A 17,447-nucleotide genomic window follows, 5' to 3' on the forward strand; every position below is an offset into this window, starting at 1 on the left:
ATAGTAGTATGTAGCTGTTAACCCCAAATTCCAAATTTATGCCTCCCCCCTTTACCCTTCCATAACCATAAGTCTGTTAGTTTTCTATGTCTGTGTCATTTGATCTCATCTGAAAAGATAGCTTTCAAACATATCCTAAATCAAGTTTAGATATACTGAAAACAGATAATTCTCCAAAGTGGTTTATGAGTAAAAAGATCATGAGTTCTTTTTTAAGCTCTTTATTGGAGTATAATTGCTTTACAGTGTTGTGCAAGTTTTTGCTGTACAACAAAGTGAGTCTGCTGTATTTATACATATATCCCCATATCCCCTCCCTCCCGCGACTTACTCCCACGCACCCCATCCCACCCCTCTAAGTCATCACCCATCATTGAGTTGATCTCCTTGTTTTATGCAGCAGCTTCCCACTAGCTATCTATTTTACATTTGGTAGTGTATATGTCGATGCTACTCTCTCACTTCCTCCCAGCTTCCCCTTCACCCCCACCTCGTGTCAAGTCTGTTCTCTACAGCTGCATCTTTTTATTGCTTTTCCAAATTTTTATTTATTTAGAAAACTAGACTTTTTAGTACATATAAATTTTCATCTCCATTTATAGGCAGATCTATGGTATAAAACATTTTGGAATTATGCATATTTCCTTTTAAGTATGAGACAATTAACTCTTACAACTTTAAAGTCATGAAAATCTGCACTCTCTTCTTCAAAATACTAGATATTCATAAGTTTACTGTAAAATGGGTATGAAACATATGGATCTCATTGATTACCGTGGGAAAGATCTGATAGTCACTACCACTTTCCATATCTTTCTTTTTTTCTTTATCTGACAATGAGCTCTATGCAATCATGCAGCTCAGTTCTCCACTGTCTAGACATACAGGAAGCTCAGGACCACCTTAAGTCCTGAAAGATGTTTCTTCTACCTTCTCCATGTGATTTCTGAGCTCTCTTTAAATTCGCTTTAGCTTCTCTGTTTTTTCGGGGGTGGGAGGAGTAGGTAGTGTCTACATTAATAAATAAGTAAGATAATTATTTGATAAAAATTCCAGGAGACAGAAAAATTAAGCTTAAGTGCTGGGAAGTTCCAGTCCCTGAGGAATAACAGTAAACAAAGACAAAGCATTTCGTAAGTCTCTCTGTTATTTTAAAACACTGCCATTTTAGCCCCTTGCAATACTATACCTGCTTCCTCTTCCTTTGCCCCAGATGGAACTGTTACTCCCTCCAGGTTCTAACTTTTAGTGTTTCAGTCTTAATTTCCAAAGAGTTTATCTTCTTTTGTAAACAACAGCCCCAATTTTAACCTTTCAATTTGTGTTTATCTGCCTAGGAAGATGCATGTTATCTAGAGCGTATGCTGAATGCCTTTCAAATAATTGTACCCAGAAGACAAACTGATGACGTATGATAGAGGAAGGTCTCTGGTGGGGGCAAAAAAGATTTCAAGGCAATATGTTATGAACTGTGATATAAAAAGGCTAGGATAGCATGGCTAAACCCTATTATGATTATTGTTTATTTATTAAAAAATTAATATTTTTCTCAAGGAGACAGGCAATCAGCCTATTTAGCATTTAAATCCTTACTATTTTATAAGCAACATTACTTCTTAAAGCTACAACAGTGTTAAAAGATTGTGAAGGAGAATTTAATTGAATGTGAAAATAAAGAGTCAAAAATTATCCGCACTCTGGTTGTATTAAAACTTCTATAAATTCTACAGCCAGAGTGCGTGCGGATAACTTTTGACTCACCCTTGTAGTAAAAGCAATGTGTGCACCATCCTGGCACACAATATGGAGTATCCTTGTGTTTAAGTATCAGCTGATCAAGAAGGCTTCATTGGGACTTCCTAGGTGGCGCAGTGGTAAAGAATCCACCTGCCAATGCAGGGGACACAGGTTCGAGCCCTGCCCTGGGAAGATTCCACATGCCATGGAGCAGCTAATCCCGTGCGTCACAACTATTGAGCCTGTGCTCTAGAGCCCGTGAGCCACAATTATTGAGCCCATGTGCCACAACTATTGAAGCCCACATGCCTAGGGCCCGTGCTCCACAACAAGAGAAGCCACAACAATGAGGAGCCTGCACACCACAATGAAGAGTAGCCCCCGCTCGCAGCAACTAGAGAAAGCCCGTGTGCAGCAACGAAGATCCAATGCAGCCAATAAATAAATAAAATTAATTAATTAATTAAAAAAAAGAAAAAAAAAGAAGGCTTCATTGTGCCTTAGAGAGAAGGATCAGGTCACACTGGACCAAAAACTGGTTTCCTTCCAAGGAAGAATCCAAATAGAAACTCAACTGCCAAACTCTCAGGCATTGCTCAATAAACATGAGATTAAATCATGCCTAGCTTTTATTTGCCAATGTTTTATCTTGCTCTTATCTGCTAATGATACATAGATAAATTTGAGTTAAATGTAAAATTACCAAAGAAATTTTTATTCCCCCATTCCATATTTTTCCCATCTGACTTTTGACAATCTCCTCACAACAAATATCTAGAAATGTTGGATTTTGAAGAAGAAATATTGCATTGCTAGTCATCCAAGGCTGTGCTCACAGGACAGAAAGGGGAACCCCTAGGTGCCAGCCACAAAGAGGATGCTGAAAACCAGAGGTAGGCACAGGTCCTGGGCTACGGCAGCACAAAGGGAAGGAAGGGGAGGTGTTCTGACCTTAGCAATCCAGAAGTTTGAATTTCAATACTTTTATAAGGACAAAAGAGGAGGCCCTTGGCTCAAATGAGGTGGACTGGAATTACTACTCTTGTGTAAACTCTGGAATCTAACAAAGCTGAACCCTCAGTGTAAGGTGTCTGTCTGAGCCCTAGAATTCAAAACAAATAATGTTCCTCTTGTGAAATCAAATCCCTAGGCTTGTGGCTCTTGTAGATTTGGGACCTAAATTTACTCCTTCTCCCATAGTATGGGAAAGTGAGAAAATCTGGTCCAACATGGTGACACTCTGGAACATACGACAGAACCAGAGGAATTCCCACAATTTAGCTGCCTCAGGATTCTTCACACAGGTAAAGCCCTGGAGTCTCAAAATTACAAATTAGTGAACTACACTCTGCAAACAAAACAGAAGGATTATTGGAAATACTAGAATAACAATACAGAAAAGGACTAGTATGTTGTAAAAGATGAAAGATATAATGAAAGGAAAATATCCATAAAACAATACAGCACCATAGAAAAGACTAGAAAGATATGAAAAAGAATACAGTAGAACTGTATAAATGAAAAAATACAATAAAAGTAGGCAGATTAAACAGAGTAGACACAACTAAAGAGAATCCGTAAAGTATAAGACATACTTGAGAAAATTACCCTGAATGCTGCAAGAGTCCCAAGCAGACTAAATAAAAATATATCCATGGGTGGCAAATTTCTATTTCTTAACTTGGGTGGTGGTTATAGGAGTGTTTGCCTTATAGTAATAATTCACTAAGCCATACTTTCATTTTGCTTTTGTGTTTTATTTTACAATAAAAAGATACCAAAGACAAAAACCTAGTCCATTTCTTAGATATGTTTATATCCAGCTAAATTGTCACTGAGTATGCAGGGCAAAATCAAGGCATTTTAAGACAAAGATACAGTTGACTTTTCATTGATCCTAGTTAAAAAGACATCTAAAGGATGCATTTCAGAAATAAACTGAACTCACAAGAGTAAGATGTAAAAAGCAGTAATGAGCAAACAGGTAAATGTGAGAAAAATCTAAACAAGTTTTGAATTTATAAAATGAAAACAATTACACAATAATAATTGGGGGAATACAGCACAAGATGGGACTAAAATAATAAGTAATAATATATAAAGCGAGATGGGTAACTGAAGCTAGGACATTCTAATGTTCTCGCAGTGGTCATGATAGTCACAGACATGGTTAATTTTAGACTGTTAGGTCGGTATACAGGCTACCTCATTTCATTGTGCTTTGCTTTATTGTGTTTCACAGATATTGCATTTTTTACAAATTGAAGATTGTGGCAACCCTGTGACAAGCAAGTCTATTGACACCATTTTTCCAACAGCATTTGCTTACTTCCTTTTTTTTTTGCTTACTTCTTGTTGCTGTGTCACAGTTTGGTAATTCTCACAATATTTCCAATTTTTTCATTATTATTATATTTGTTATGCTAATCTGTGATCAGTGATCTTTGATGTTACTATTGTAATTGTTTTGCGGTGCCACAAACTGGGCCCATATAAGACAGCAAACTTAATTGATAAATGTTGTATGTGATATGACACAAGCTGGCTGTTCCCCCATCTCTCTCCCTTTCCTCAGGCTCCCCTATTCCCTGAGACACAACAATATTGAAATTAGGCCAATTAATAATCCTACAATGGCCTCTAAGTGTTCAAGTGAAAGGAAGAGTCACATGTTTCTCCCTTTAAATCAAAAGCTACAAATGATTAAGCTTAGTGAGGAAGGCACATCAAAAGCTAAGAACACCAGAAGCTAGGCTTCTTGCACCAAATAGTTAGCCAAGTTGTGAATGTAAAGAAAAAGTTCTTGAAGGATCTTAAAAGTGCTACTCCAGTGAACACATGAATGATAAAAAAGTGAGACAGCCTTATTGCTAATGTGGAGAAAGTTTTAGTGGTCTGGATAGATCAAACCAGCTACAACATTTTCTAAACCCAAAGTCTAATCCGGAGCAATGCCCTAACTCTCTTCAATTCTATCAAGTTCTAAGAGAGGTGAGGAAGCTGCAAAAAAAAAGTGAGGTTAGCAAAAGTTGGCTCAGGAGGTTTAAGGAAAGAAGCTGTCTCCATGACATAAAAGTACAAGGTGAAGCAGCAAGTGCTGATATAAAAGTTGCAGCAAGCTATCCAGAAGGTCTAGCTAAGATAATGAATGATGGTGGCTACACTAAACAACAGATTTTCAATGTAGACAAAACAGCCTTCTATTGGAAGAAGATGCCACCTAGGACTTTTATAGCTGGAGAGGAGAAGTCAGTGCCTGCCTTCAAAGCTTCAAAGGACAGACTGACTCTCCTGTTTGGGGCTAATGCATCTGGTGACTTTAAGTAGAAGCCAGTGCTCATTTATCATTCTGAAAATCCTAAGACCCTTAAGTATTATGCTAAATCTACTCTGTGCTCTTTAAATGAAACAACAAAGCCTAGATGACAGCACATCTGCTTATACAATGGTTTATGGAGTATTTTAAGCCTACCGTGAAGACCTACTGCTCAGAAAATAAGATTCTTTTCAAAATGTTCCTTCTCACTGACCACGCACCTTGTCACCCAACGGTTCTGATGGAGATGTACAAAGAGATTACTGTTATTTTTATTCCTGCTAACACAACATACATTCTGTAGCCCATGGATCAAGGAGTAATTTCAACTTTCAAGTCTTATTATTTAAGAAATACATTTAAAGCTGTAGATGCCAGAGATAGTGATTCCTCTGATGGATCTGGGCAAAGTAAATTGAAAACTTTCTGGAAAGGATCCTCCATTCTCGATGCCATTAAGAACATTTGTGATTCATGGGAAAAGGCTAAAATATCAACATTAACAGGAGTTTGAAAAAAGTTGATTCCAACTCTCCTGGGTGACTTTGAGAGGTTCAAGACTTCGGTGGAGGAAGTAACTACCGATGTGGTAGAAAAAGCAAAAGAACTGGAATTAGAAGTATAGCCTGAAGATGTGACTGAACTGCTGCAACTTTATGATAATATTTCAACAGATGGCAAGTGGCTTCTTATGGGTGAGCAAAGAAAGTGGTTTCTTGAGATGAAATCTCCTGGTGAAGATGCTGTGAACATTGTTGAAATGACAATAAAAGATTTAGAATGTTACATAAACTTAGTTTATAAAGCAGTGGCAGGATTTGAGATGTTTCCACTTTCGAAAGTTCTACTGTGGGTAAAACGCTATCAAACAGCATTGCATGCTACAGAGAAAATGTTTGTGAAAGGAACAGTCCATTGATGCGACAAACTTCACTGCTGTCTTATTTTAAGAAATTGCCCCAGTGAGTCCAACCTTCAGCAACCACCTCACCGATCAGTCGGTAGCCTGATGGTCATCAACATCAAGGCAAGATCCTCCAGCAGCTAAAAGATTATGACTCACTGAAGGTTCAAGTTGTGGTTAGCATTTTTAGCAATAAAATATTTTGAAATTAAGGTATGCACTTTTTTTTTTAGATATAATGCTATTTATAGCATACTTAATAGGCTACAGTTTAGGGTAGTCACAACCTTTATATGCACTGGGAAACCAAAAAGTTCATGTGACTTGCTTTATTGTGGTGGTCTGGAATTGAACCCACAATATCTCCAAGGTATGCACATAAGTTAAAAAGCTCAGGGTAATAACCACTCAGAGAATAGATATAGAATATATATAACTTCTAGACCACTGGGAAACTTAAATAAAGAAATCTTGATCATTTAAATAGAAGACAGGAAAGAAGGGGAAAAAAGCAAAGAGAAATTATGATAGAGAAACACAAGCAAGATAAGAGAAATAAATAGAACTATATCAGCAATCATAATATACAGGTTTAACTCACCAGTTAAAAGATAGAAACTCTCTGGATCAAAAACAAAATCCAGTTATATGTTATTTACAAAAGGCACACCTAAAACATAATGACAAAGAAATATTGAAAGTAAAGAGATGGAAAAAGATATATCAGAGCAGCACTAGCCAACAGAAAGCTGGAATATCTTTATTAATAGCAAGAAACTGAACTTTAAGGCAAAAAAAATGATTAAAATTAGGCAGGGTCACTACATGATAATAAAAGGAACATTTCACTAGGAAATAAAACTATTTCAACACTAACACACTCAAAAATTTTTGAAGAAATACGGGGATATGTGTATAAAAACAGTTGATTGAACTTGGTGTACCCCCCAAAAAATAATAAATAAATAAATAAAATTAAAAAAAAATTTTTTTGAAGAGCCTTAAACCACATAAAGCAAAAATTGTGAGATTTCTAAGAGGAAACAGACAAACCCGCAATCACAGTGGGAAGTTTAACATATCTCTTTTATAACTGACTAATCAAGCAGGAAAATAACTGGTGAAACTATGGAAGATGTGCATGATCATGAAAATATATAAAATTTGATACCTAACAGTTAGAGAAGGACTACACAGTCTTTTCAAGTATTCATGGCACATTTATAAAAGTTAACCAAATAATAGGTCACAAAGCAAATCTCAAAAACCACAGAAATAAAACCATCTATGTTTTCTTATTTAAGCAGAAAGCAATAAAACTGCAACTCATTTACAAAAAGATAACTCAAAAATCCTATATACACGAAAACTTGAGAACTCATTTCTAAATAATTCATGGCCCCAGGAAAAAACCATAATAAATAACAGTAAAAATGCTATATATTATACCTTGTGAGATACATGTAAAACTGTCCTTAGAAATTCAGTTTTATTAAAAAAGAATGATTAAATATTAGTGAGCTGGATGTTCAACTCAAAAGTTTAAAAAAAGAATACAAAAGAAATTCACAGAAAGTAAAAGGAAGGAAGTAACAAAGGAACTTCATCAAAGAAAGAGAAAAAATGAGAGGATTGATAAAAGCTGTTTCTGGGAAAAGACTAATCAAATGGATAAATCTCTAGCAAATTGATAAGAAAAGAGGAGGAAAGTTACAAATCAATACTATTAGTAATTTAAAAGGAAGCATTACTACAGTTACAATACAGATTAAAAATTAAAGAACTTCTGTGAACAATATGCCAAAGAATTTAAAAACAAAAATATAACATTTTCTATAAAAACATAACTTACCAACATTGACTCAAGAAAAAATTGAAAACCTGAATATAACTATAAATATTTAAAAAAATTAAATCAGTATTTGAAAAGCCCTCATACACATCTAGGAGGGAAAAGAAGAACAAAATTCACCCTGATAGCCAGAAGTGCATTCAGAGGAAATCTTTAGAGGAATTGTATCTCTATCTTATATAAACTATTCCAAATTCCTTTCATGATGTTAGTATAATCATGATGCCAAAATCAGACAAATGCAATATTAGAAAGGAAAAGTTTAGGTCAACTTAGACAATAAAATCCTAAATAAAATAAGAACAAACAAAATGCAGCAATATATTAAAAATATATGTCACAGGAAGTAAAGTTTATTCCAAGAATTGAAAGATGGTTTAACACTGAAAAAGAAAAAAACCTATTAATGTAACACGCACCACTAGGTGATTAAAGAGAAAAGACCATAAGAATTTCCTTATGTCAACATACTAAGAATATAATTTATCTGTCAAAAACCTAGAGCAGATACCATACTAAATGGCTAAAACCTAAAACACATGGCCTTAAAGTAAAAAACAAGGATATATACATATAAAACTTAGTAGACAGAGCAACAAAATCAAACTAAAACCACCCATCCCCAAACAGACACAAAATAAAAAGTATAAGAATCAAAAAGATATAAAGCCATCATTACTTACAAATAGTGGTTCTGATTTTTTTTAATAGTCACCTACATAAAAAATTCAAGTGAATTTGTAAGTTAGTAGAACTAATATGAATTCACCAATATTGCTATGTACAAGATCAACAACATTCCTATGCTTTGCCAACAAAAACACAGATATTCTAATTTTTGTCAACAGGAACAAAATTATAGCATTAATAGAAATAAATCTAATAATGTATGTATAAATCACTACAAAAATTAGAAAATATTATTGAAAAACATAAAAGACATGAAGTAAATGGGAAGATATGAATATTTATGCAAATTCGTGTTGCAAGATTCAATATCCAAAGATCACAGTTTTCTCCAAATTAATTTATAAATTCGATTCACATGGAGGAACAAAAGACCAAGAATAGAGAAGATAGTAGAGAAGGAGGAGGAAGGTCAGGGGAAAGAAGGAGAGAATGACAGGCTAAGAGTGAAGAGGAGAAAAATCTTATCTTTCCAGATTAAAGATGTACCATAAAGCTATGGACCTTCAGATTTTTCAGTTTTGACTCAGTGTGAGGCAAGCAGACAAATGGAACTGAATGAAGCGTCTAGAAACAGACTCACAAACATGCATAGGAATTCGGCATATGACAAAGTTGCATTTCAAATCAGTAGGGGAGGGATTAACCGACTATTCAATAAATAGTTCAGTCAACTGGGTTATCTATGTAAAAAGAGATAAAAATAAGATTCCCACCTCACATATATAAAGTAATTCCTAATAAGGTAAAGATTTCAATGTGCTAATTTTTTAAAGAAAACAAAAGAGAATATCTTAGTACACTGAGACAGGAATGGGTTTCATTTTAAAAGAGTCAAAGAAATCAACAACCTAATTTTACACCTCAAGGAACTAGAAAAAGAACAAAAAATTAAACCAAAAGTTAGCAGAAGGAAGGAAATAATAAAGATTGAAGCAGAAATAAATCAAACAGAGGATAGAAGAACAACAGAAAAAAAATAGCAAAACTTAGAGTTAGTTTTTTGAAAAGATCAACAAAACTGACAAACCATTAGCTAGATTAAGAAAAATGAGAGAAGATTCAACTAAAACCAGAAATTAAAGAGAAGACCTTACAAGAAACTAAATTATAAACCAAAAAAATTGAATAATTTAGAATGGATAAATTCCTAGAAACGTACAATCTACCAGGACTGAATCATGAAGAAATAGAAAATTTGAACAGACCCAAAATCAGTAAGGACATTGAATTAGTAATCAAAAATCTCCCAACAAAGAAAAGCTCAGGACCAGATGGCTTACTAGGAAATTCTTAAAAAACATTTAAAGAAGTAGTAGGACCATTCCTCCTCAAACTTTCCCTAAAAAACTGAAGAAAACACTTCCAAACTAACTTTGTGAGACCAGCATTACCCTGATACCAAAGCCAGGGAAAGATACTACAAGAAAAGAAAATTACAGTCCAAAATTCCTGATGAAAATTGGTATAAAAGTCCTCAACAAAACGCTAGGAAATTGAATTCAACAGCACATAAAAAGCATTCTACAACATGAACAAACGAGACCTTGGAATGCAAGAATGGTTCAAGATTCAAAAATCTGTCAATATAATACACCACATTAACAGACTGAAGGACAAAAACCACATGATCATCTCAACTGATACAGAAAAAGCATTTGACAAAATTCAATACCCTTTCATGATTAAAAACAAACAAACAAAAAAACCAAAACAAAAAATACCACTTAACAACAAGCCAGGAATAGAAGGAAACTACCTCAACATAACAAAGCCATGTATGAAAAGCCCACAGAAACATCATACTCAATGGTGAAAAACTGGAAGCTTTCCTCTCGGAACAGTAACAAGGTAAAGATGCTCCCTCTCATCATTTCTATTCAACATAGCACTGAAAGTCTCACCCAGAGCAGTTAGGCAAGAAAAAGAAATAAAAGACATCCAAATTGGAAAGGAAGAAGTAAAATTGTATCCGCTTGCAGATAATATGAACTTATATGTAAAAAACCCTAAAGATTTCACACACAAAAAACCCGTTAGAACTAACAAGAGAACCCAGCAATGTTACAGGATACAAAATCAACATACAAAAATTAGGTATGTTTCTACACACTAACAATGAACAATCCCAAAAGGAAATTAAGGGGGAAAATCCCATTTAAAATAAGCATCAAAAATAATAAAATACTTTGAAATTAACCTGGACAATTAAAATTACAAAATATTATGAAAGAAATTTAAAAAGGCACAAATAAATGGAAAGACACCCCATGCTCATGGATTGGAAGACAATATTGTTAAACTGTCCACACTACCCAAAGTAATCCAGAGAGTCAACATAATCCCTATCAAAATCCCAGTAATATTTTCACAGAAATAGAAAACAAAATCTTAAAATTCATATGGACTCTCAAAGGACCCTTAGTAGCCAAAACAATCTTGAAAAAGATGAACAAAGTTGGAGGCCTCACACTTCCTGATTTCAAAACATATTACAAAACTACAGCAATCAAAACATTTTTGACTTAAATACACACAAACATACAGACCAATGGAACAGAATAGAGAGCCCAGAAACAAATCTTTATGCACAAGGTCAAATGATCTTTGACAAGGATGCCAAAGGGGAAAGGACAGTCTCTTCAACAAATGATGCTAGGAAAATTATCAAGGATGGGTAGGGACTTCCCTGGTGTGGTGGTCCAGTGGTTAAGAATCTCTCTTGCAATTCAGGGGACGCCAATTTGATCCCTAGTCAGGGAACTAAGATCCCACATGCTGTGGGGCAACTAAGCCCATGCGCTGCAACTACTGAGCCCATGTGCCACAATTAGAGCTCCCGAATGCTGCAACAACAGAGCCCATGTGCTCTGGAGCCTGCATACTACAACTAGAGAGAAGCCCATGCACCGCAATGAAGAGCCCATGTGCCGCAACGGAAGACCCGATGCAGTAAATAAATAAACAAACATAAATAAATAAAGTATGGGTAGCTAGAATATTTAAAGAACTCCAACAAACCAATAACATCAGAAAAAAAATTGCAACACTGTGATAGAGAAAACACAGAATCATAAATGTATCTCAGAAACAGAATGGATAAATAAACTAGATGTTTCATATAAAAGAATATTATACAGCAGCTTAAATGAATGAAACAGATTCCTATGTATCAACTTGGATAAATTTCAAAAATAAGTCAAATAAAAAACAATCTGCAATGAGACATACCATTTATGTATGTTTTAGAAACACAAGCTGACAGTATATATTGTTTATGGATGTAATATATAAAGATACTAAAACAAGATTAAATTCAATCCACCATCCACTCTTTGCCTGCACCTGTGCTGCTAAATGTGGTTTTAAGAAAACCATTTTTTTTTCTATATTTGTGGCTGACAATATGTCTCCCCAGTCTCTCTCTCCCTAGGTTTAAATTGAGCCAATGCTCAATCTTCAGTCTACGTCTTTCTTGACCTAACAATAGTAATTGATATAGTTGATCATTTTCATCCCTGAAACACTTCTTCACTTAACTTCTGAGACAACACACTTGCCTGTTTTCTTCCCAACCTCCTCATCCCTTTTTTCAATCTCCTTTGCTGGTTCCTCTTTCTCTTTTGACTCTCTTAATGTTGGAATAGCTAGAGTTTAGACCTTTGTCATTTTTCTTTTCTATCTGTACTCACTCTGTTGGTATTCTCATTCATTTTCATGATTTTAAATACTACTTATGACAAATTCCAAATTTGTATCTCTAGATGAGACTTCTCTCCCAAATTCCAGATTCATATGCCCTACTGCCTATTAAACATCTCTGTATGTCTAACAGGTATCTCAGACTCAACCAGTTCAACTGCACTCCTCCCTCCCCCCCCCGCCCCCCGCCAACACCTCCCCATCAGCATATTCGTTTTTTGACAACTTCATCCTTCCAGTTGCTCTGGCCCAAAATCTGAGAGCTACCCTAGATTCCTCTTGTTCTCTCACACCCCACATCTAAGCCATCAAGAAATGTCATTAGCACTAATGTCAAAGTATATCTAAAATCTGACTGTGTCTTACAACCTACTCAGCTACCCCATGGTCTAAATCAATGCCATCTCTTGCTGGGGTTAATGCAACAGCTTCCTAACTTGTTTCCATGTTTCTAGACTTGTCCCACTATAGGACCATGATGCTTGGCAAACACAATTACTCTTCTTAGATAACTCAGGCCATGTCATCTTCTACTCAAAGCTCCCCAGTGGCTCCCGTTTCACGCAGAGGAGCCACAGTCCTTACGATGGTCTCCCGTGCCCTGCATGATCTGCACAGGCCTTCCTCCAGATGACCACCTCCAGGTCCTTCTTTCCCACTACTCTATCCTCAGTCACTCTACATACCCACGCTCGCCTCCTTTTTGTTCATATACCCACCCGAGGGCCTTAACCCTGGCTGATCCCTCTACCTAGGAATCTCTTTTCTAAGATATTGATACGGCTCACGCTCTCACTTCCTTCATGTTTCAACTCAACTGTCAGCTTTTCAGCAAAACCTTTCCTGATCACCTGGTTTAAAAGTCCAAGCTGTTCTTACCCTGCTACTTCCTCTCTCTCTTTCCTACTGTATTTGTAGCCCTGTAACTCACCACTATCTAACATATTGCACATATTGTACTTGTTTACTTGTTATCGTCTGCCTCTCTGCCTAGGGGAAACACCTTTGTCTGTTTTGTTAACTGCTGGATTCCAACACCTAGATAGAACAGCGCCTGGATCACAGCTGACGTTCAATCAACATCTGACGGGTGAAGGGGGAGAAAAGCCACAAAATGTCCATAACCGCATATCTGAATAGTGGGTGCACAGATTCTGTTATATCATTTTCTGCATTTTTATTAGATTTGAAATATTTTATAATATAAAAAAATTAAAAAGAAATTCGAAAATATAAACATTTATTAATCATGTTTATGCAATGTTAGTATTTCAGGGTGTCTTTTGCTAAATTGCCCTTATGGGTTTGAAAGTCCCTGACACTTAGAAAATAGATTAAAATGATCCATTTATAGATTTATATATTGTTTTAGAGATTAACATATCCTATATTACTATAGACTAATAATATGACTGCTAAATATAGTTTTCAAGTAAATAAAAGGCATATTTAACATAATTTGAACAAATGGAATATACAATAGAAGTTTCTCTGAAAATAATCTCAATTCAAAAGTTGTTCCCGCTAGCCCTGTGACGTAAGTTCCACATTAAACCTGCCCACCGAACTTGTGCACTGAACCTACCTTAAGATAAGAAATAGTATATGAATAAATTTTACCTGAGCCAATAATTTCTACCATAAGAAAAGTTATAAAGGGATCTGTGAGGCAGACACCCGAGGACAAGGCCATCTCTGCCTCCCTGCCCCCGTCCTGTCCGAGTGCAGGGGATCTGCTCTGATATCTGGTGGCAAAAACCTTTACAAACAAACAACTAAAGCTTATGTGTTAGTATCTGAATACTATGTAATATTGTTTGAGTAGAGGAGAAACAGGGGCCACAGAAGAACATTTTGGTTTCTAGGTCTCCTACTTTCCCAGCACTTCTCTCTCAATATTTACCTTAAAATAACTAAAATTATCCCAGAGTCACTGATGTTGGCAAATGACCGACAGGACTTACTGACAGACTTAAGAGGCTCTTCAGGAGCACATGCAAATGAAAAGAATCATGAGTAGATGTCACTGCAGATGCATCAGGAAGGGAGATGGAGGAAACTAAAAAGCTGCTCAGAGAGCTGGCTCGTCTGATTCCTTATGCAATGTGCTCTGTACGGACCCTGAATCTCACCCAGGCTCCTGAGACAGGCACACTGTAGCAGCAGAATCCTGCGAATGACATCATAAACTAGGCACTTATTAGAGAAAGATGTAATTTAAAACTTTCCTAAGAATAAGAAAATTAAGGGAGAATAGTTTAGGATTCTCATTTGTATGTTTTAACTTTGCTCACAGTAATGTGAAATATGAGTGGTACCTCTTTAAGTGGAAATGGATATTTACATTGTGTTTTACACTTTAAAAAAGTACTTTCATGAGCATTAACTCACTGAGTCTATATGAAAATTGTATAAATTAGATATGACAAACATTATTTTACAGATGAAGAAACCAAGACTCAGAGGGGTTAATGACTAAGTGACTTGCCCAATGTCACACAGCCAGGAAGCGGAGAACTGAAAAAGATCCTCTAACTTCAATATGCGTTCTTTCCACTACACTAAAATGCCTCTTCTATGTTCAAAGAATTAATGAATGAATAACATTATCTGAACTGAGCAAAGATTGCATTTTTCTATTTTCTGGCAAGAAAAATCCATAGGCCTTTTCCTTTTAAGTACAGCTCCCATGGCAGTGAGTTATAATTAACTTAGATACCTCTGTTTTAAGTATCGGGATGTTATTTTTCTTATAGTTTTATCCACCTGAGGATTCATATTAATAATCTGCTGTGAATTTTTTCAAATGCTCAATGTTAAATTATGAAAACATAGAATGCATATATCATACTTAAGTATAGGGTAATTAATAACACGTGAATGTATCATTTTGACACTATTTTCTTATAAATAAGAACAGATACCCTTTTTAGAAAAATGCCTTCAATGTTAAAATCATATATCCAATACCTAGCAGACTGACTCATGTAAGAACTCAACAAATATTTGCGGAACTGTATTCTCAAAAAATCCTATGAAAAACATATATTACTGTGCAGATATTTAGAAATGTCTTCTTTTATTCTCAGAATTACAAGGGATTTGTCAAATTCTGTGGTTGAGAAAAGAACATATCGGTAAAAGTATCAAAAGTGTATAGTGTTCATTACCACATAAAAGATTGTTAAGATTTCTAAAATAAATCAATTTCATCCAGTATGCAATTCAGTTTAGCAAACTACAATCTAGAAATAGTTACATGAGGTAATGATGAATACTTCTAAAATCTAGGCTCATGAGGGCAAGGAATTTTTACGTTCACCACTATATTTCTAGGGTCTAGCACAATACCTGGCACACAGTAGGCACTCAATACATATTTGTTGAATTATGAAATTAACAAATATACAGAGATGAGTCATACACCATGAGTAGAAACTTCAAACATGTCTAAAAAGTAAATTCCTGAAAATTAAACAGAGAATTTCCCAGATTGAATGAGAGCAGAATTTGCAATACACAAAACTGTGATCAACTGAAAGAGAAGCAGGTTTGGGTGGGGGAACATGAATTCAGGTTTGGGAATGTTGGGCTTGTGTGGTCTAGGAGAGAGCCAAGGGGAGACACACTAGGGGCACCTTGGCGCCTGGAGCCCAGAAGAGCAGTCAGGGTTGACCATGCATATTTGGGAATCAGCAGCATTCAGGGAGAGAGTGCAGCATGAAAAGAGAAGAGTACCTAGGACTGAACTGTGAGGAACCCTCAGTACGAGGGAAAGAGCCTGCAAAAGACAGCGAGAGAGAGAAGGAAAGGCAGGGGAGCATGGCATCACAGAAGCCAGGGCGAGAGGCAGTGTCCAGCTCAACACTACTAGGTAGGCACGTAAGATGAGGACACAAGAATACCTAAACCAGAGGTCAATGGTGGCCTTGGCAAGAGCAGGTTCAGTCAGTTGGTAGGAGGTGCAAGCCAAACTGAGTAGACTGAGGAGTAAGTAACATGTGGGTAACAGACTGCATTGACAAAGGAGAACAGAGGACAACAGCTGGAAGGGAATATGGGATATTGAGATTGTTTGCTGTTTAGCAGTCAGTCCATCCAGCAATTCATCTCTCCATTTAAAAATTATTTATTTTTATTTATTTATTTATGGCCATGCCAGGTGGCATGTGGGATCTTAGTTCCCCAACCGGGATCAAACCTCTGCCTCATGCAGTGGAAGCTCAGAGTCTTAACCACTGGACCGCCAGGGAACTCTCGATCTCTCCGTTTTTAAAAATTTAAGATGGGAGAGACTAGGCATGCTCATATGGTGACAGAAAGGGTCCAAGAGGAAGAAGGAGAGGTAGAAAACGAGAGGGGTCAGTTGACATAGAGACAGAGATATATAATCTCTCTCTATAAACTGGAAACCAAGGAGGAAACTCTTCAAAGTAAAGTTTAAGCTGAAAACCAAGGAGGTAGCACAGGAAAAGACAAAAAAGAAACTCATTCCAAGAAAGATGATATTTTGATATAAGTAAGTCAGGCTGACATGAAAACAAAAGAAATCGTTGGATGGGAATATTTTTGAGGTGTAAAATGTCTAGGCAGGGAAACTTGCTAAGCCGATGCTGGTGGAATCAGGGGAGCACAGGACTGTTAGATCAAGTTTTAGGGGATTCAGAAAAGGAGAGTTTCTACTTGAGCCCTAAGAGTTAAACATGAAGCCTAGTAAGACAGTATGTCCTCTTCGGCTAAGAGGCAGAGTGAGCTGGTAATCTGAGGGGAGAAGAGAGATGAATTGTAAGGCTTAATAGCACACCACTACATGAAATGCAGTCAGGTTGCACTCAGTGAATAATAAGGGAATCTACAGATTACTTCTCCACTTCCGAATGAATCCCATTATTTCATTTTTGCACTGAAATAACCAAGTTCTCAGAAACTGTGGCACCCAACAAGAATTCCCTTCATTCCCCTGAGGAGTAGCTGTTGAGATGACCCACAGGAAACACAGGTCTCCCTTGTGAGAAGTGACACACTGATTCAGTGACCCAGCGGTTCTGCCTCACCTGTACTACTCTATTAAAACCCAACAGCTCTGATCATGTTTGATTTCTGTGTAATGTCTGCTTTGGTTTCTAACATTTCACTCTTCCCCAGGGCCAAAGGCTGTTTCTGCCTATGGCTAAGTGATCAGCCCCACGTGCCCAGAAACACAGGATTCACTAAGTGATTCTTTCACTGTTGTATCACAGGAACCTAGC

General features: G+C 36.3%; 1 protein-coding gene across 2 annotated transcripts in view; it reads right to left on the reverse strand.

Moving 5' to 3' along the window:
- RPS6KA5 (ribosomal protein S6 kinase A5) overlaps window positions 1–17,447 on the reverse strand; it is a 168,943-nt gene that overhangs the window by 46,264 nt on the left and 105,232 nt on the right. The window contains exon 1 of one of the 2 annotated variants that reach the window (XM_057731683.1): window positions 775–913. The exons of the other annotated variant lie outside the window; for it this stretch is intronic. Within the exon in view, the coding sequence (XP_057587666.1) occupies window positions 775–810 (36 nt within the window). The 5' untranslated portion in view covers window positions 811–913. Of the gene's footprint in view, window positions 1–774; window positions 914–17,447 lie in introns of those variants that run through there. 2 annotated transcript variants of the gene reach the window in all.

This window comes from Hippopotamus amphibius, chromosome 4 (assembly GCF_030028045.1).
Source record: "Hippopotamus amphibius kiboko isolate mHipAmp2 chromosome 4, mHipAmp2.hap2, whole genome shotgun sequence".
Classification (NCBI taxonomy): domain Eukaryota; kingdom Metazoa; phylum Chordata; class Mammalia; order Artiodactyla; family Hippopotamidae; genus Hippopotamus; species Hippopotamus amphibius.